Below are 20,520 nucleotides of genomic sequence, written 5' to 3'. Positions count from 1 at the left end.
AAATATGATAGGACTGTTACGGCCTTGTTCTCATTCTGGTATTCAAAGTGTTTTTCTTTGGCATCAAAATGAAATGTTAGGGGATGAGCAGTTTTAGCAAGGATCAGTTGTTGGCGTGGGGTGAGGACAGTCGTGTAGTGAACCAGGCCAGAACATGGTTCTGATGAGCTCTGGCGGTGGCAGCTTGTTGCTTGAATGTTTTTTCGGCCAGAAGTTTATGTTTGTATAACCCGTCTAGTACACCAGGGAGGGCAGCAGAGACAGCAAAAGCAAAAACATGCGGGCCTTTTAAATTCAGGGGAAAATACTGAAGACCATTAAAATCTCATTTTTTTTCTGGAGGGTAGATATAGGGGAGAACTTACAAGATTAATTTCAGCTACCTGCTGTGAAAGCCAAGGAAGTTTATTGTACAATGTAGTTACAAAAGCAAATTGAAAGTAGACTAATTCTGAAAAGCTGTGGCTATTTAGATTAGCAAACTGGAATCATCACCTGCCTGTTTGGCGTCCGAACTTAATGCTTATGCCTGGAGAATATTGAGGGCCAACTGGAACAAGGGCGTCCTGTCATTGTGAGTGTGTGCTTCTAAAGTGACTTGCTCCAGCATAAGCAGCCCTGCTATTTCATTTCCTCTTGCACGTAAGTCACAGTAAATTGATCTGGCAGGCCAGGCCAACATTTTTAGTCTTGTTTACGTGTATGAAACAGAAAAATGTGTTACACTGCAATTTCATTGTCTCGCTGCATCCTTTGCCATCAGCCAGCCTGCTTCTGTCCCTCTTGTTGGCAGCGTAAAGGTAGTAGTAGCCTCTTCTTGAAAGGTGGCATGGTTGATGGGTAAAACCCAAGGGTGGGACTCTGCGGAGCTTCTGTTGTAAACTTCTGTGTGAGCTTGGTTAATTTACGGGAAGATGTCAAGGAAGGCCGTGTGGCACTTGAACGCATTCTAGCTGGTGCATCTCTGGCTGACTCAGCTGTGTCCCCGCCGTGTGTCCCCTGTGCTGCCTGCTGCCTCGTCTTGCAGTTTCAGCTGACAGCCTGTCGGCCCTCCTCTCCTCTGTAAGCCTGCTGTGCGTGACTGCTGCCCACGGAACGCTGCAGGACCTTTCCACTCTTGCTGAGGGTGTTCTAGACAAGTGAGTTGGTTTTCAGTTCTCTGTAACGTCTTCCTTCTGGTGGAAGCTGGTTCACATGTAACTTGGTGTCTTCACTGGGTACAAAAGCTTATGTTCAAGGGTGATTTTACTGACAGGGTTGAGAACTCCACTCTTCCCTTGAGTGCATGCCTGGATTTACTCCAGGTGTTTGACCTACTTCCTGCAATTTGCTTCCCCCAGCTGCTTGAGTTTACTCACTTATGAGTTCACTTACTTACCGCTTAACATCGGTGGTGTTTATTGAACGTGAGCGTGACTTAAGAATAATCTAGTGAGGGGAAAATGGAGTGGTACGCCAGAGCACTATCCCCTGGGGAGCATCCTGCCGTGGCGTGATTTCACTGACCGGTGTCGCTGGGTCGATGTGAACAACGTAGCAGACCCGCTGCCCGCTCTCAGGAGACCCACCTGATCAGTTTACGCTTTGACAGCTTAAAAGCACTGTCAGGGATTGCGCACCAGAAATTTGTGAAAGGAGAGGCATGCAAGAGCTTTAGGAAGGCAGATAAAAGTGGAACCACACCTTCCCAGTCCTGGAGAGAACAGGGAGGGGGGCAAGGAAGCTGACCTCCATTATGGAGATACGTTAATGCTTATTTACATCACAAACCATTTTCTTGTTTACCCTGACAAATTTTGCAGGAATATCTCTATTTAAGGAAGAGAAGGATCTCTTTCTACGTGGCTTTAATTTGGTGTTATTCTTAAAATTGCACTGAGAGCTAAGCTGTATTAACCTGGGTAGCAGCAATGGTGATATGGCTTAATTAGGAAACGGGCTGTTTAGTCATGCCCAGGCAGTGCTGAAGAGGCAAATCAGAGTGACTTCCACGTCCGTGCGGACACACGGACAGGGCTGTGAGAGGTGTTTGCATGGATCAACATACACCGATTATCACCAAGTTTTTGTGGTCAGCTTGCCTAGCTGTTTCTTCAGTCCAGGTTTTTAAAGTCTTATTAATTTCAAAACTGCTTGTAACTAAGGTCTGAAGTCTTTGTGTAGTTATATCCTTTGATTTTGATGGAGTTCTAGCATGGATTAAACTATGTTTTTTTTCTTTCTTTTTTTTCCTTTTTTAGCATCGTAGACAAAGAAGTGTCATTAATGGCAGAAATTGATAAAGTTAAAGAAGAAGCCAGTAAGTAAAAAAAAAAAAACCAAGCACACAGGGAACTTTTGGAATAGTCATGGAAACATTTGTTTTGTTTGGCAGAAGATTACATGGTACATCAACTTGGTTATCAGCATTCCAGCATCTTTTGTTGTAGGTGTATACAATGAGATAAGTCTTTGATGTTCTGGGATAGTTTCTATGTAGCTTCTATCTATAAAGATTGTGCTTCAAAATTGAAGTGTTATGAAATTAAGGTAAACCAAAAGTTCATATGAAGTTAGATTTAAATTATTTATTTGTTCTGTTTACTTATCAGAGGTTTTTGACCACTCTTCTCCCCCACCCCCCCCACCCCACCCCCCCGGTCTGTTGATCACTTCGTTTCCATTTCTTAATCACTGTTTGCTTGCTTATATTACATACACAACTTAGAATACTGGAGGTTATTAGAGGAATGGGTTATTGGGTGGCCTTGCATAGCTTTAAGGGATAGCGATTAAGCTTATGAATTGGAACAATAAAAACATAAAAACCCAGGTGTTTACTGGAATCTAGTTTCCTACTAATCTGTGGGAGCTGATCTGATTTGAGGCTCTCATGTTGTCTCTGTTTATTGCATAGGTAAGGGGTGGGTGTGTGTATGTGTACATGTCTGGTTTGAGAGGAAAAAACAAGACGAGCCATGTGTTAAGATACCATAATGTTGTCCTATACCCCATCTGAGAGATGGTATTCATGGCCCAGTAATCAAGGGGGATGTGTTTCAATAGAGAGCGCTAAGCAAAAAACTGAAGAGTAACCAAAGTATTGTTAGAGTGGTGCTTTGCCTGGCAGATGAAAATACCACTGCTATATATGCATACAATCCTTTTATCGATTTGTGAATTTAAAGCCCTTCCAAGGAGGGTCACAGATACTTGTAATGTTCTTGAACGCTTCATTTGCATTTAGAACTCTCACTTAGCTCACAAATGTCTACCAGTTAAATTTGTATTAAAAAACCCCACAACCTAATTCCATTATCTAAATCCATTCCTAGCTAAGTCACTTGCAGTTATATATGTGTGGAAACAAAAAGGTATGAGTTGTTACAGCAAAGATTGGCGTTAGTTTGTGTTTGGCATTTTGTGTGTGAATTTTTCTAGTACTATCATGAAACGTGGATTTGGAGTTCTGTGTTATTCTGCAGAGGGGCTGTGCATGGGAGCATATCAGCAGCTTTTTGGTTACCTGCAGACACCAGGTAGCCATAATCAGCTACCGGGCCTGCGCTCGCTCCCATGAAAACCAATGGTAAAATTCCCATTGATATCAGCAGACCTGGATCTAAGCCCTCACTGCATAAACAAAAATGAATTTTGGAAATCTGCCATCCAGGGCTGATGGTATCATAGGGCCCCTTCATTAATCTTGGCCAGGTATAGTGGTAACTTTTGTGGAAAGTAAACCTGATTCTTATCTACAGGCCTGCAAAGTGCTTAATTTGCGCATGGCAGGTCCTGCTTCCCTGCCTTCGTGCCAGCCCCACGTGTGATGCTGGATGCCCCCGTAGCGCGCTCTAACAGTGCGGTTTCTGCTGTCTCTCAAGGCTGTTGCAGGCTTGTAAAGTGCTTTCAGAACTTGAGGCGGGAAGTTGTTATAGGACTGTAACATGCTAACCAAGATTTACATTATTATTTATTTCCACATCTTTTTGCTGCACTGGAGGACTATTTTACAGTGGGTAATCTGACTCTTACTGTCAGTACTAGGAAAACTTCCAAATATGATAATTTCAGAGTGTTTAAAAAAATCTCATGCAGAGATAAGTGCCAGTATGATATGAGTTCATACGGTTTGAGCAGTCACTTCAGCAAAGGGGAGTCACTTCAGCTGACTTTGGGGAGAAACGACGTTAGCATTGCCTAGAATAAGCAATAAGGCAGAACTATTGGACAGAGGAAAACTGGTAGTAAACTGTTCATTTAATCTGATAAGTTTCTCAGACTTGTAGACCGTATTCCACAGAAATTAAATTAAAATATCAGCTAGAGAAATAAATGCTGGCTCTTAGCATAAGTAATAATGTAGGCACAGATTTACCAACAGGGCTAAAGGAGCTGTAGGCACCCTCTGCCTTCCCTGCCGTGTGTGACATACTTCTCTGTCATGTGGCTTGGTTGCTGCCACACAGCTGTACAGTCACAGCTCTGTCTCCCTGTGCCTCTGTGCTTGGTGAAACGCTGGCACGGGTTGCCCAGAGAGGTGATCGATGCGCCATCCCTGGAAACATTGACGGCCAGGTTGGACGGGGCTCTGCACGGCATGGTCTGGTTGAAGATGTCCCTGCTCATTGCAGGGGGCTGGACTAGGGGGCCTTTAAAGGCCCCTTCCAACACAAACTGTCCCATGATACTTTCAAAGGAAGGTGCCATCTGGTTAAATGGTAATGGGTTGAGAAACAAACTCTGTTGAAATACTGTTAATTCTCACCTAAAACATGGCCTTACAAAGTATGAGCTGGTTAGGTGACTTGCCAACCTGCTCTGGGAATTTGTGGCAAAAGAAGGCAGAGAAGCCAAAGTCTCTGAGGCTGTCGTGGAGCCTGTGGCCTTAGGGTAGTTTACAACAGCTACTGCTCACCGGACTGTAGGCATAAGCTCTAGACAAAAGACTACAGTTGTTACCATTTTACATTTAGATGCTATCTTTCCTCTCTGCCCTAAGTGCCAGTCCCACCAGCCAGTTAATCAGTTGCTGCTTTTACACTGAGTCACCATGTAGGTTGCATACTTTTAATTTTCCACCAAAATTGTAATGTCTTATTATCCTGCATGCAAATGGACCGTTGCTTTGTGGTTTGTGATTAATCTTTTCCTATAAGAACATGACTATTCACCCCTTCCTTATATAAAATACACCGGACAGGCAGTGGTGAATATGTAGTATTTTCATAAAGATTGTTGGCCTTTGTAATACTGCTTTGCTAGAGAAGTGGCAGCTGTGTATATATCCCTTGAAAGCAAAACTGCAATGCCAGTGACTTTAACGTAAACTAAATATGAACAGACCTTTTTTCAGAGCAACTGAAATGTCCCTGTGTAAATAAACTACAGCACGTCTTCAGAAACAGGCTGTTGACTCATGTAATGCTTCTTTCCGTGTCTTCATGGAAGGCTCCCTGATTTTGTGCTTGAAGATAAAGCGCTGGAAGACTCAAAACAACATGTCTCTGCCCCCCTTTGTCTAAATGATGAAAAACTGGTTTAACTTTGAATTTCTGACAGCTATCCCATTTCCAGATCTTTTTCAACATCAGGCAGTTCAGTTAAATACGCTGTTCAAGCAGCATATTGGAAGTCCAGTTGAGGTCAGGGGTCTGAGGTGTGTGTGTTTGTCTCTCATGTGATGTACAGTGTTAATGCCCAAAGAGTAATAAATTACAGAGCAATCTACCTTCCTACTGTTAATTGTTGACTGTTGGTATTTGGCAGTGGAAATCCTGACTGCTCGGCAGAAGAAAGCAGAGGAGCTGAAGAGACTGACAGACCTAGCCAGTCAGATGGCTGAAGCACAACTGTCTGAACTCAGGGCTGAAATTAAGGTCAGGCGTTCATGGCTGCTTGGGTATTTTAGCTGTTTGCATAAGTGCCAAGAAAGAGCTGTCAGGTTAACGTGCCCAGGCTGTTCATTCCTGCCAGTGGGCCAAAGGGTAACTAGCTTTCCGTGGGGAAGGCATACCTCCTTAAAGTATCACAGCACCTCTGAGCAGTGCACAGACGCTAGCAGAGAAGTGTAAGTTATCCCTTCGTAAGTGTAGAGTTCTAGCGGTTTGTGTGCCATTTATCAGACTCTGTTAACAAGTAAAGCTGATAGCTTCAGGTTCGGTGATCAAATGTGTATGCTCTGATGAAATGACCCCCTTCCCAGGCGCGGGCACGATTCACCCGTCACTGGGCTGAGAGACCTGTAATTTGGTCAGGATGGGCAAATACTTGGTTCTGCATAGAGATCCTGTGTGCAGGGCAGGGTCAAAAGTTTGGCAAGCCTTAAAGCACATCTAAGGTAAGTATTGATTGGTTGCTGTACCGTCCATATAGTCTTTTTCTTAGAATGCAAATCACTGTTAACTTGTCTGTATTTTGCAGCACTTTGTGAGTGAACGGAAATATGATGAAGAGCTGGGCAGGTCTGCCCGATTTTCCTGTGATACAGAACAGCTGAAGACCCAAATTCAGCTCTGCGGAGAAAGTAAGTGCTGGTGATTTCTCACACTGAAGTTCTGGGAACATACTGTTCCATATACCTGTCCAGGATACACCAGCAGGACTAATGGCATTTGTGCTGCCAGTGTGTGTGTGGAGGCCTGACACAACCGGTACATCCGGGTGCAGCAGGCTGGCGGAACACACGTGGGTCAGCCTTACAGTATGCAGCACGTTAGGCTTGCTGTACATACGCTGTACAGTCCATCTGCGTGTGCACAGTGCCCTCTTTGTCAGAGATTTCCAGGTATTACTCAGATAAGTTGGAGTTTTCTGGTCTAAACAGGATTTCCAAGTGGAAGTAGAAGATAGCTCTGGGGAACACTCAAATTCAGTAATTTGTGAATAAATAGTAAATCAGAAGCTTCCCTGCATGAGCAGAATACAAGACCAATTCACATCTCTCCTGCTAGGAAGTAAATCCAAGCTTTATAACAGTATTCACTGGGTTTTTCAGGAACTAATGGTAGTCCCAAATATTCCTGTTTCCAAATAATCTGCCCTTCTGCTTGGAAATTAAAGTTCATTTTCTGCTCCAAGTATCACATCCCTGTTGCAGAATACAAGATAGCTTATTCCTCATCTTTGTCATGCGTTTTTTTCCCCCCAGAAAAGTAAATGTTACAATGCTTTGCCCCAAAGGTTATCTGTCCCATGATATCCCATCAGTACCATCACTTTAGGATAAGAACTGTTAACACAATTCTGAACTAGTGCATCGTGGTGGAAAGAAAACAATTTTGGGAAGAAAAATAATGAATGTTTTCAAGGAGTTCCTAGAAAGAGAAAAAATGCCACACAGTCTGCCAACGCAGTCTTCTGACTGCACAGCTAAAGAACTTTTAAACACTACTTTGAGGTGTAACCAGTTTAATTCATTAGACCATAAGACTTGCTGTTGTAGAACACTTTATCCTGTCTCTTATTGAAACCAACCCAGGATATTTCGAAGGAAGGTGTAAGCTTGCCAGTAACGCATCTAATCGTTCGCAGTCACCTCACAGACCCTGACGCTTAAGAGAGAAAAATTTCTGTAAAGATGGTCCTGACTGATATAACCACAGCTGCTCTTGATACAGCCATAGACTGTCTTTCTAAACTCATTGAACTACTTTCCTAAATTACATCCCGCTGCAGTTAATTCCTCACTCTAATTATTGATGCCTCATTTCAGTAAAATCTTACGTAAGCGTAGTTTCGTGCAGACCTGTTGAAATCGGGTCAGTGAAGTCAAAGGAACAGCTGTTGGCAGGGAAGCAGTGCCATCTCACAAGTGACTGCGAGTGCACTGGCCAGCTGAAGAATTCAGCTCTGGTCAGCCCTCAGTGACCTTAGATGAGCAGCGCATGCTGTGGGCATGGCTTGGATAAGAGCTCTTCAGTGCAAAGTACATTTCTGTTTGGAGCTTCCCCCAGTGACCCTGCTAGGAGCTGCAAATACCCCTCACAGCTGGATTACGCCGGGCCTTGAGGGCTTTAACAAAAGCAATAGCCAAAACCCCAGAGCTTGTGCCGAGGAAGGCACGTTCCAGCATGAGAGAGGGTCGGCAGCATACACTTACAGTGAAGGACAGGAAGAAACAGAAATAATTGGACTGTTACACCCCTTCCTTGTACATCTTCTTTGTTAAAAATGTGTTTTTCTATGACAAGCACATGGATTTTTATATGGGCTTCCATGTGCAGCAGTCTACTTTAGACAAGAGAGAGCAGTAGAATTCAGTGGCAGCTGGCCTCACTGAACTTAGGACCGAAAATTCAGTTAATTGTGCAGATCGCTCCATTGCTTTTCTGAAGAGGATACCTAGTGGGAGAAATAGCTGATATTGGTGTAAGTAAATAAAAGCTTCAAAAAACCTAACAGATGATGTTCAGTTGCTAAAATTATTCTGCATCTTCTTTCTCTGTACTAAAAGTGGGAAAATAGAAACACCTCTTAGATAAAACAGGTGTCTCACTGAAGTGAGCCTCTGGTTTGTCATCTGTATCAGAAAGAAACAGGAAAACTCCATAATCGGAAAAATCGGAACAGCAAATTAAGATCAAGAACGTTACTTCAGTAGCCTCAGAGTCTTCTTTGAGGCTGCTTAGGGGCCGTTGCACAGAGGCAGGCAGCTCAAAGCATTTGTGGAAATGCAGAGAGGTAGGAAATCAAGGATTTGTTTGGTGCACTTCACATCCAGACATGGAAGTGGTTAAGAAATCAGGTGGTCGCAAAATACAAAGTAGGGAGCAGGAATGTACTGAGGTGGGCAGTAGCAGTTCCTAATGGTGCTGACTACCATGATCCACATGAAGTGGCTTAGTGCATTGCACGCAGTTCCATTTTTTGTAGATATCCATGGTACAGAAGAACCTTTGTTCCTTAGAAAGGAATGAGCAACAGGCACTAGACTACTGGTTTTTTTTCCTTTCTTCTTTTTCTTCAAAAATATTTAGACATACTAAGGAAGCTTTCATGGCTCTTACCTGTGTTGTAGCGAGTACATATATAGACAGCAAGTGTCAGTTTCTGCAGCCTACCATGATCAAAGAATAATTTGAATTTAATTTAGTCTATGGTGTCTGCAGGCACGGCATCCTTTGACCTCAAGCAGCCAAGAGAGTTAGGGGCTTACCACTCATTTCCTTCCCATGTTTCTTCCTTTATTGTTTGAGGACTTAGGAATATAAATGCTTAGGAGCATTACTGATAGGACAGCAGCGCGCAGGGCAGTCCTGACAGCCAATGTGTTCAGCTCGACTCGTTAAAACTCCACAAGCCAGCCAATAGGTGCCACAAATTTTGAAAAGTTTTCTTGGACAGCCAAAGCCCATCCACCTGCCAGGCTTCTTCCAGTTTCAGCGCAGTTCCACCACACTGGCTCTTCTGCCTCCAGAAGCGCCTCACGACGAGGCAGTTCCACAGAAGTAAGAGGCTATGGCCTAATTCCAACCCTAGTTACCTAGTTACCTAGCTTACTTCGTTATTTCAAGTAGGCCTGGAATGATGCTACCAAAATTAACTGTAAGCAGGCTGAGAATACAGCCTTATGTTTAGATGCTGATCATTTCACTGGTAACACAGAATACTCTTTTTATAGTTTCTCACCCAAAGAACAACTATTCCTCAAGAACACCATGTAGCTTGGTGCTGTCTTCAATGACTTCACATGCAACAACTGGCAGACAAAATACACACACGCAGAAGTCCGCTAGTCACGTCAAGAACTCAGACAGTAGAACAGCCAGCACTAAAGTACAAAGTCATCTTTCTTCCAATCCTACAGAACCTTCTTCCCAAGGAATCCCAACAAATAAGCAGGTAAGAAATCAGTTCTGAACAAAACTAAATTATTTCAGAAATTTCAGAAGAATACAAAGCATTGGAAATTGTTAATGCAAAATCAAATACTAGTTTGCAGTCCACAGATTTAATAAATAACTCTTGAAAATATGCAAGTATGTATTTTGCAGCTTCATTTTCAAAGCAGTGTGAACATACAAGGTGGAAATAGCAGAAAAGCCATACCAGCAAAGACCGCTGTCTGGTGTTCAGAAATGACTAGCGGCAGTTAACAGGCTGCCTAATAGCTAATTAGCTAATAGCTAGTTACCCTGCGTGCTGCAACGGAGAAGCATGTATTCCTGCTCCTTGACAAATGGTCAGTTGATGTGCTGTTGAAGCATGATTATTAGATAGACTTTGAAAGTGGAATTGTGCCAGATCTAAAAGCATAATATTTCAGAAGTGGTATAATACAGCTTATAGTACTGTGCAATATTGGTAGCTGCTTCATTATGAGACCTCCTTAGAATGGCCTTGCACGGTTGTGTTCAGGTGAAGCTGCCACCGAAGTCGGTCTGAAGTTTGTCCCAGCGGGGATTTTGGGCTGAAGTAGGTGCCCGAAGGGAAACGTAGGAGCAGTACATAGTCAGTGCGCATATGGAACCAGCTGCCTTGGCAGTCATGCAAATAAAGCAATTCCGCCACTTCCCACTAAGGATCAAAGCTTCCTCCGTGCAAGGTGGCATAATAGACATCTCTCCCACCATGTGGATTCTTAACGTGACTTGAATTTACATGTGAATTTCTGTTCTTCCTGCTTAGTCTTACTGTGGTATTTACACAATACTTTACTAGGAAAGATACTTTCTTGATTTTCGAAAAAATTGGTCAGTATCAAGTTCTTCAGTGCTTCTTAACTACTGCTGTTGAGATAGTCTAGTATTTCATCCCCTTTTCTGTGTTCTCTTGAATCATGGTAGACTTCTAATTTGGTGCCAGTGGTGAACCTGCCATCTATATTTCCAGGCTACTTAGCTGTAGCATGTTACTCATAGTTCAGAGAGCTCCAGCAACAGTCAAAACTCTAGTGTTTTTGTGTTTTCCCTCTCCTAGTTACACTGAAAAACTTACTCTGCAATTTTTGTTCCTTCGGACAGCTGTGTTTCTTGTCCTGTTGGAAGGATTCAGATAACCTAACAGTTTTCCAATTCCTTTCTGGGTAGAACGGGCCTTCTAGCCAGAGACGAAGATTCAACCCACAGCACCAAAACATCCGGCTCAATGGATCCCTGAAGTCACAAGGTGCCAGTCATGAGGCAGATCAAAATAATGTGAAGGGTGGTTCCAGGTCTGAACACAGAAGACAGCAGCATAGCAGCTTCAGATCTAAAAACAAAGGAGCTATGAAAAATCAAGAGCAGTCTACAGCTACAAGGACCACAGAGAATCCAATACATTCAGAGAAGACCCGACGAAAGCATCATACGCCAGACACTGCAGATCACAGGCCTTTCCAAGGCAGTGTTGGCAGGGTGTCACAATGCAATTTGTGTCCTGCAAGGATGGAGGTCTCTGCTGATGCCACTGTTCTTTCAGTGCCAGCTGTGACTTTGGTGGCTTAAAGTGTCATGGTGATGGCAGGCAGAGAAATTTAATCTCTTCATTTTAGTTTCTTGCTCGAGATGCTTGTTGGTGAAGAAAATAAGTCAGAACATAGTCATTTTAAATCTGTTGCTGCTTAAAACTTGTTGGTATCTTTATTACTTGCTAATTATCAAAATTAATTCATACTCTCAAGGCTTCTTCCCCAGTATGTTCACAGTTATTTTGCCATGACAGTACAGAATCTTACTAAGGCAGCATTTACTACTTAGAAAAATGAAATCTAGATTGGAAAATTAAATTGGCAATTAAATTCATAATAGCAAAAACCTGTTGTAAATACGTGGTTACACCTGTCAACAGTATTGTTTTTTTAGAGCAGCCTGTGTTAGAAGGATCCCAGGAAGTCTGTATGCTCTGGTCTGCAATGAAATCAGATAATCTTGTAGAATTCTTCAGCAATCTCTATACAGCTCTTTACTTCTGTGCGTGTATACGCGTAGATGCATGGACACTGTATACACAGAAAGTATTGTTATATACAAGAACATTTGAAAAAGCAGTACATTTGATTTTAGCTTATTATTCCATAATCTGAGATCTTTACATTCAAGTATAAATTGTATTAAATGTATTACATACTGGTATTTTTCATTGACAAAGTATTTTTATGAGGCTGAGGAAAAATGCTCATTTTTTAATTTGGAATGTATAGAGTCATGGCTATTCAGATACACAGCCCTATTCTGCGTCCTTATCAGTCACTTTTCTATGACTATATGGATCTATTTTTTTTTTTTTTTCATACGAAAAGTTGCAGGTCTTCTAGACTTGAATTCAAATTCTTTTTCTGTATTTTTTCTGTAGGAACCACCTGTCCATAATGAGAGCTATGACTAATAAATTTGTTACAGCGACATGCAGCAAAATGTGGAGGTACATATTTGAGCAGATATACTACATCCTTCCCAATTTTCTATTAAAAATCTTACTTTGTCTTAATGTTCTGATTCTGTATTTCAGAAAACCTGTTTCTTCCAAAATAATTAAAAATTTATTTCTCAAATACTCTGGTGTTTGCGGCCTTGCAGTGCCTAACCATTGTGATCTTATTCAAATTGTATTTGCTTGTTTCAGTTGGTATCAGTGGGAGGCTTTCAGCTGAGTATGGATTGAACCAGGTTTTTGCTTTTAGCTAGATTCTTACGCCGCAAGTGCACGGAACAGAACCTTCCCACAAGGGCCGCCTCCGTCCTGGGCATACTTTTAATGTAAGTTATTACTTAACATAGGAAGGTGTAAGAATCCAGACCTAGCATCAAGTGAGCTCGTGGCCTTAGTGTTGGCATCAGAAATGTGTGAAAGGTCAGCAAGGCTGACCTCTGACCGAGGTCAGCAAGAGCAGGACACTTTAAAAGTGTCTTCAAAAGTTTATTCCTAGGTTATTGTTGGGTTTGCTGTTGCTTTTTACCACTTTCCTCTGCCTAATTTCTCTCACCTGACTGCGTGCTTCCTTAGTACTGGCTGGTTTACTTTTCTTCTGTGGCCCTTGAAAAATAATCCCAAAGTGTAGAGTGAGGCGCATTCCTTATGGGTGATTTTGATTAATTTTATTCGTCTTGATATCTGTGTACATTTTTCCACATGTGAATATTGGTAAAACCTGCTTCTAAAAGACAAGTAACTCATCTTCATCTGGAAGAGTGGTGCAAGACAAGTCAATAGGTAAACATCGTCTTCCTTAGCATTACAAGCACTGTTTCTATCATCGTTAATTACCCATCACGCTTTTAAGCTGAATATTTTGAGAAAATGGAACTGAAATTCCAGAATTTGTGTTCTGCACGCCAGTCAGCTGGGTACCTTCTCAACATTTATCTCCTGCTTTACAGTTTGACCTGTAACCTCACTGTAAGAGACATAATGATAATTTCCATGCAGATATTACACAGGAATCTCACTATATTTTCCTTGCATAATTTGTGAAATTTGCCTCCTGTAATCTCTCCTAAAAAGAAGAAAATCTAATTTACCTGTGATGACGTTTACCCCTTCCTTATAGCTTCTCCACTTGACAGGATAATTGAAGGTTATTCTGTAAGTCAGCTTCTCGCAAGGAGGCTTCTGCAAATAAATAAAATCTGCAACGTAAGTTGTCGCTCAGCACCACAGGACCACCTCGCGCCCTTCGGTACCAGCTCACCTTCGATGTGCTGCAGGCTCAGTACGTGACAGACCCCAGAGCAGCAGGTGAGAGGCACCATGTCTCTGAATTCAGACTGTGCTACAAACACGTTTTTGACGAGAGATGCCAGCATGGATGTGGTTGGGCTGGGGAGCAGGCAGCCTCTGGGGCCACTGCAGTCTTGGCACGCCCAGCCTGGGTTAGTGTTGCAGTACACGTGCTAACTGCGTTACGTGGCTGTGCTCTGGCGTGTGCCTGTCGGAACGGTACCTCTTCACCTTTCATTTCTTGTGTCTCTGTGTGCTTGGAACTGTATTTGCCTCTTCGCAATAGAGTTTTACTCTGCACAAAACTTATAAGTAATCGGATGCTCTTGGGCCCATCTTCAGCAGAACTCTTTTTTTTTTTTTTTTAATCTTCTAGTTACAGAGCTAGCTATGTGTGATACTGCTTTTCATGTAAGGGATTTGTACAGGGGTCAGTGAGGGAATTAAGGGCCGGCCAAGGCTTGACTTTCAGGCCAGCTGTCTCTTATAAAAAAGCACCCTCAATTTGCAAAGCAAATACATCTGTTTGGCATCGCTCAAACACAAACATGGAATTCCCACTGCACTTTGTACGCTCTTTCAAAAGTGGAAACACACCTTAATGGGCAGTATTTTAAAGCAGGTTGGAGCAGTTTATCTTCTGTGTAAAATGAAACAAAAGGTAGGGGCAGAACTCAGCAAAATAAAGGACCAAATATGGAGTCAGAAAACTAGAAAGAAGGTAACTTAACTCAGCCAAGCTATTTGCAAAAGCTACATCATTTAGGCATGTTTTGGGGAAAAAAATTTAAAAGTAAATCACTTGATGTATTTGAAAATGTAACTCCAGAAGAAAAACCAGTAATTCTGGAAGGGAAACACTGATCTTGAAACGCTTTCCTGGACCCCGTTGTTGTTGGGGAGCACCTGGCCCGAGCCTGTAGGAATGGCAGTTCTTGGTGAGAGTCTGTTCCCCACCGTAGTCACTGCCTGGGCTGCATCACGGTGTTACAAACCAGCTGTGTACGTCCTGGTAATGTACTTGTGACTGAAGCAGAGGCACTGCGGATCCATTCCTCTCAAGTTCCAGTCCCGCTGCCAGCTACTCACGTGAGGATATAATAGAAATTTGTGACAATACAGCTGTTTTATTGTGGCACACTACTAAAACAAACTGCACTGAACTGTTCACATGCAAATTTGAAAAGGGCCAGATCCTTGATACAAACTCTGGGCACGCTACATGGCTGATCACGTGATGACATGAATTTGCAAAGTAATTTTCAGCCAAGAGTGATCAATTCTGTTATAAATGGCCAGATTTTTTTATTTAGCAAGAAGAAAATTCTGTAAGAAGAGATACCCAAAAAGCTCAGAAAGCAGCAAAGGTCTGTAACATCATCCTTACCTGTTTCTGCTGCTTAACATCTTTTAATATAAGCTGTTGCCCAAAATGAATTTAGATTTTTTTAATTTTTTTTTTAAGGGGGTGGGGTGGTGGCATTACCACAGCGCATTTACAGACTTATTTCAAACGACACTTTGTAACCACAGCTAAGGGACAGCAGCTTCACTCGCTTTTTGATGGTGCAGCTGGCCTCCTGTTCTTACCATGTGAGGAATTTATCCTTCATGGATTGGGAAGAATCAAGAAGAGGAAATGTGCTTGCTCCTGGGTAATGATAGTATTTCTTTTTAGCCATAGTAAGATGTGAACTACATAATGTTTATTATCTAAGTGATTTAATGTTAGCCAGTTTAAATGTTAGCCAGTTAGCCAGGGTACTTTTCTTTCAAACTGTTCCAGTTATTTCCCTACCAGCTCTTCCAGAGCAGAACAAAAGAGGTAATTTTGATATTTCCATGGCTCTTCAGCTAAAAACAAGCCCAATGAAAACTCCGAGGATCAGCAGTAGTATGTGCCCATCACATGAAATAACATCTGCTTGCTGACATCATACAGATAGAATTATATCTCTCTGAATCACACCTTGGTGATAACAGACCTTCTGTATCACAAGCCCGTGTGTGATCACAGAGGAGTAATTTTCTAGAAATTGGAATCACGTTTTTCTTGTCTCCTTAACCCATATGATGCCGTATCATTGAGGGTTTGGAAAGGCAGCAGTGAGAAAGTGAGAAGAAACAACTGGAAAATTGACAGCATTTGTGACAAAAAATTTAATGCATCAAACTACACTGGTGATACACGTCAGCCTTTAGAGTGCAGCTGCTAGTTACTCGTAATCCATCAGATTTCTAAATTGGAGTAACCTTTTGAACATGGTCTTTTCTGAATGTGATCTATGATGAATGGCAATTTTACCAAGATTCACAGTAAACCGTTGTCAACACCACTTGACCACGTGTCTACTCCCAGCTATAAAACTGTAGCTCACCTTTAGTAGTTTCCCCAGACAAACTATCTAGTGTGTACATACAGTGTATCCAGTTCATCAGTACAAAAGCAGTGCCAGCTGGTACTTTGTTCATTGAGTTAGACAATGGAAATGTTGAGAAAATTGCAGACTTTCAAGAAACTTGGGAACACAGAGTTTTGAGGAAGTTTCAATCTGCAGGAAGCTCAGACTTGCAGAATTTCTGCTCCTTGTTCCATGCATCAGAAAACAAACAGCCTGTTAGCCAGGTTAAGGGGTGACTCATCCTTGGACTGGCAAGTTTCATTTGCTTGGCTTCCTAGAGAGAAGATGAAATTCTATTTTACGTCCACATTTTAAAAAGCTTTGGGTAGATAGGGGCAAAGCTATTCTTATAGTGAAAGTCACCATGAAGGTTAATGCTATTCAGCTATCGTAAAACTGCTTAGTATGAGTCCATCAGTTAAGAGAAACACAGCAAGATTCACAGGCAGGGAAAAAAAAGCAAAAATGCCTACTTGGTTAAGTTCAAAGGACATCTCTGCACCTCATCCAATTAAAAATAAATAAATAAAACCAAGTCCCTCAAAAAATAATCTTGCTCTACCTCTCCACCACAGACACTTTACTGTTTCATCCATTGAAATTCAAAGGAGTTCTTTTCCCATTTAACCCCAAGCACGTACATCTAGGACAAAGAGAAGACGCACTAAAGCCACTGTAATGCAAATGACGTGGATGTTACTGGAAAAATTCTGTACTACCAGAATAATTAAACACTGAGCTAGTACAAACTCCGAAAATCCTGTAGGACTATTTTCAAAGCTTTTTTCTTGTGTGCATGCAAAGTGTGATGCTCAACTCTATGATCTTCGTGAGCTTCAGTGCTGGCTGGACTTGATCTTAAGGGTCTTGTCCAACTTAAATGATTCTATGATTCTGCATTTATAGAAGCCTTCTAAAATCATCAAAAGTTGAAGAGGAAGGAAATCTGCTTTAAGACGCATTGTAAAAAGATTTCAAGGTGCACAGTGGAGTGCTCAGCTATTCAATAAATAGTGAAGCAGAAGGCACACAAGGCAAGTATTAAAAACCGCTTTCCAGTCAGATTATTATGAAAAACAAATCTCACAAACTTAGTGCCAATGATGAATTGCATGCTCAAATAGGAAATTAGATTATGTTAGCATCTTCCTGTAATTTTTGCCTTGTCCTTTCTTCAGTGAAACATGGGGGGGGGTGGGGGTGGGGATAGGAAGAGCCTTGGGATTGTCGCTCTTTAGGGTTTTTTTTAAGAAAAAACAATGGCTTAGAGATTCTAAAGTTAAGCTGCTTTTCAACGTACACACCAACAGCAGAAAATTACAGTACTGCACACTTTTACAGTGACTACTGTTAATAACAAAGTGTCTCCTTAAAAATAAGTTAGTACATTTGGGGTTTTTTTACTTGTGCAAATTATGTTTAAAGTCCTTGTGGTTAGGAGAAAACCCTGAAAATGTGATCGCCCCTAAATGACCTAGAAAATAAAACATCTGAACCCTTCTGTAATTCTAATAGTCTCAGGAATTTTAAGAACATTGCATTTTGGCAACGTGATAGGACCTCTCAGTGTTTAAGAACAGGTGTATTTACTGTGCTGGAAAAGCAAAAGCAGTAGCCAAACCAACAAAAAAACCCAACACCCAACTGTAAGCAACCAAGGGCACAAACCAAAGCCAGATTTCATTCACTAAATATGAACAACTAAAAGGGCTTTTTAAAATCAGTGGAGCCAAATTCGGCTTTCCTCTGCTGATAGAAACACAGCAGCTCTTCAGTACAATTATGCAAAATTTACTGTGGTACAAGAAGGTGTCCTCTATCCTGCTCTGGGGGAAGGCAGGGTTCTTTCATCTTTCCTCAAACCAGGGCACCTCTGTTAGCACTGCTTTCCTGCAAGGAAGTTGAGGTTGTCCCCTCCTCATTTGAAAGGACCTGCAGAAGGACACAGGGGGGCCAGGTGTAACTCAGACCCACGGGGCTCCCTGCAGCTGCAGAAGACACCCCTGAGGTGCGATACAAAATGCCAAGGCTGCACCGGCTGCCTGCAGCAGCCCCACCCCTGTGGCAGATCACACCGTGTTAGGAAAGCAGTATATGTGTGTCTCAGGTCTATGAAAAAAAAATACCGTGTTACTCCCTAGGCATACTTCTTCCCTTCCTGTATTTCTGAATTTTCTTGCTGTGTGCAAGCAAAGGTGGTCCCTTTCATTGCCATTCATAACAAAATGGTGGTTTATCCTCACCAGAAGCACCAAAAAGTGCGTTCAACTTCCAGAATCTTCATAGGACTGGCTATGTTGACACTTGCTGCAAACTTGTATCTAATAAAAAACACTTCTTGTTACCTATTTTTTCCCACTTCAAAGATACAAAGTAAGAAATTAACATTAACTAGAGTTAATTAAAGTTGATGAAGTGGTTGTCTTTTATGCTGTGCAAGTACTCCCTTTAAAAAGGGTCAGGCGTACTAGTACGTCCTAACAGAAGTGCAAACATGAGATACTGGAACATTAGACTCCACGTGCTCTGTGTTTGGGGTTTTTTTAAACCCATTTTTCTTCCTCTCCAACATCTAAAAAGTATTTAGAAATAAAGCAGAAAACACACTTGGTTTAAGTGCTCTCTCTTCTCCCTGTGCTTTTCATGAACTTTTTCATCATAATTTTCTACCAAATCTTCGAGTGAACAGCCACACGAGATGACGATCTCTTCTCTGACCAGATGATACAAAGCTATCCGGTCTGTGAGGCAGAGTCCAACCTTATCCATCCACTTTATCATTCTTAAGCTCAATACTCTCTGCTAATACAGCTGGTTCTTTCTTGTTTAGTGCCATAGAAGGAGTAGGAATTTCAACAGCAGCACTGTCCTTTTCGTTTGTTTTACCGGATACAGAAGATGGAGGCTGAGACGGTGTTGCAAGAAAAAGGGGAGTTCGCTTCAGCTTTACTATGTGGTGGCTTACGGGCTTCCTAGACACTGCAATCTTGAACATCATTTGACATGGTGTCCCATTGCCAGCACTCTGCCTTCCACAGGGCACCTGGAAATTGCTGGACGCCCTTGTGCATGTGGTAGATACAGTTTCAGAAGCTACTTTGTGCGGTGTCAGACTTTCACTATGGGGTCGTTTAAGAGTCACAGCAGAACGTGAAGCATTGCAAGCAGCTACCTTTAACGAAGCTGAATTCTTGACTTTGATGTGGGTACTTGTTGAGGGACCCGAGTATGTAATTGGCTTGGGAGCTGCTTTACATGGTAAGTAGTCGTCATCTTCAGTAAAGTCGATTAATCGTCTGTAAAACAAAGAACTTCAATTGAAGAAACAAACTATGTACATAAAGGATTCTTTTTATAACATTAAAAAATAGACAATCTGCAACAGCCATCCACAAATCCAAAGTTCTTTTAATTTTTGCTTGTTACACTATCATTTGTGGTTGTCAACTGTTCATCACTGCAATCTGGTTTGCCTTTATGGAAATAGTACCATCAGTCTCTTCTACCTGTGTAAGCAATATTACACATTGAAAATTGTAAGAGAGATGGTGCACAAACTGCTAAGGGAAAATCAATGAGAAGAGGCTTGAGGAGTTACAGAAAGAAAGTATTAAAATGCTAAAAATTCCATCAGATACAAAATCCACCAAATACTAGTCTGATGTGTTTTGCCTACAAAAATGTAGGACCCAACTGCACGTAAAGACAAAAGTTCCACACTATGTAATCTGAGAAGAAAGATATCGCCACTTTCTCCCTCTAGCTCTTTTCAATACAAATGATTATGGATAATCTTTCAAGAGAAAACTTGTAAAAAATAGCCAAAAAAAAGAACCTATGTAAGAGCGCCTATGGAGTCTCCTGGCAACTCCAGGGATCAAACAATCACAGTCCTTCCTACTTCAGCTATGAAAAGCAAAGAATGCAGTATCCAAAAAAAAAAAAAAAAGGGCAGGGGGAGGATGGGGAGATAGGAGTTTTCAGTTGGATCATTGTGCTGATGTCACTCTGTGGCTGCTGCTGAAATGACAAGTATGGCCAGGGACATTGAAGGTCAGCAGGAACCTCTCCTGAATAGCAGCAAAGTGGCTGTAGGGTGGCTCACATCAGTGGTGTAGCTTCTTCACCTGCAAAGGCTTCTTTTAGGTAACGGAGGTATAGCCAAAAGTACCACTGTAGAACTGCAAAGAAGAAATTCTAGAAATTCCTTCTACAAAGAAGGCATCTCACGTGAAAATTAGTTAACCTTTTAAAGTTTTCATTTATATTTATTTATTAGCAGTCCATTTATCTAATACTGCTCTCTACTTCTTGAAATTACTCCTTCACAGTCTAAAATGATGTTTTAAAGGCTGAAGAAGTAAAACAGAATAGCTTCAGCAGCCTAAAAAAGGTAATTTGTTTCTATCAAGTTCAGTTCTGCTATTAAGTTCTCTGCTTATAACACATATTATAAAAATGTAAATAGCAAAAAAAGAAAAAACATTCATAGCTATTC

General features: G+C 41.7%; 2 protein-coding genes across 17 annotated transcripts in view; one reads left to right on the top strand and one right to left on the bottom strand.

Annotated features, from left to right (window-relative positions):
- The window catches only part of SPATS2L (spermatogenesis associated serine rich 2 like), a 726,913-nt gene extending 714,457 nt beyond the window's left edge, over positions 1 to 12,456 (top strand). For all 10 annotated transcript variants that reach the window (XM_080400582.1, XM_080400583.1, XM_080400584.1 and 7 more), the window contains 5 exons: positions 2,241 to 2,299; positions 5,749 to 5,858; positions 6,403 to 6,505; positions 9,602 to 9,822; positions 11,010 to 12,456. In XM_080400582.1, coding sequence (XP_080256708.1) covers positions 2,241 to 2,299; positions 5,749 to 5,858; positions 6,403 to 6,505; positions 9,602 to 9,822; positions 11,010 to 11,408 — 892 coding nt within the window. In that variant the 3' untranslated portion in view covers positions 11,409 to 12,456. The remainder of the gene's footprint in view (positions 1 to 2,240; positions 2,300 to 5,748; positions 5,859 to 6,402; positions 6,506 to 9,601; positions 9,823 to 11,009) is intronic.
- Positions 12,276 to 20,520, bottom strand: part of KCTD18 (potassium channel tetramerization domain containing 18) — a 20,046-nt gene continuing 11,801 nt past the window's right edge. For 4 of the 7 annotated variants that reach the window (XM_080400608.1, XM_080400607.1, XM_080400609.1 and 1 more), the window contains exon 7: positions 15,762 to 19,318. In XM_080400608.1, the coding sequence (XP_080256734.1) occupies positions 18,784 to 19,318 (535 nt within the window). In that variant the 3' untranslated portion in view covers positions 15,762 to 18,783. Of the gene's footprint in view, positions 13,513 to 15,761; positions 19,319 to 20,520 lie in introns of those variants that run through there. The other 3 variants (XM_080400611.1, XM_080400612.1, XR_013930228.1) reach the window with 3 other exon arrangements.

Source organism: Falco punctatus, assembly GCF_963210335.1.
Source record: "Falco punctatus genome assembly, chromosome: 8".
Lineage (NCBI taxonomy): Eukaryota > Metazoa > Chordata > Aves > Falconiformes > Falconidae > Falco > Falco punctatus.
This window is presented reverse-complemented; position numbering and strand designations above follow the sequence as displayed.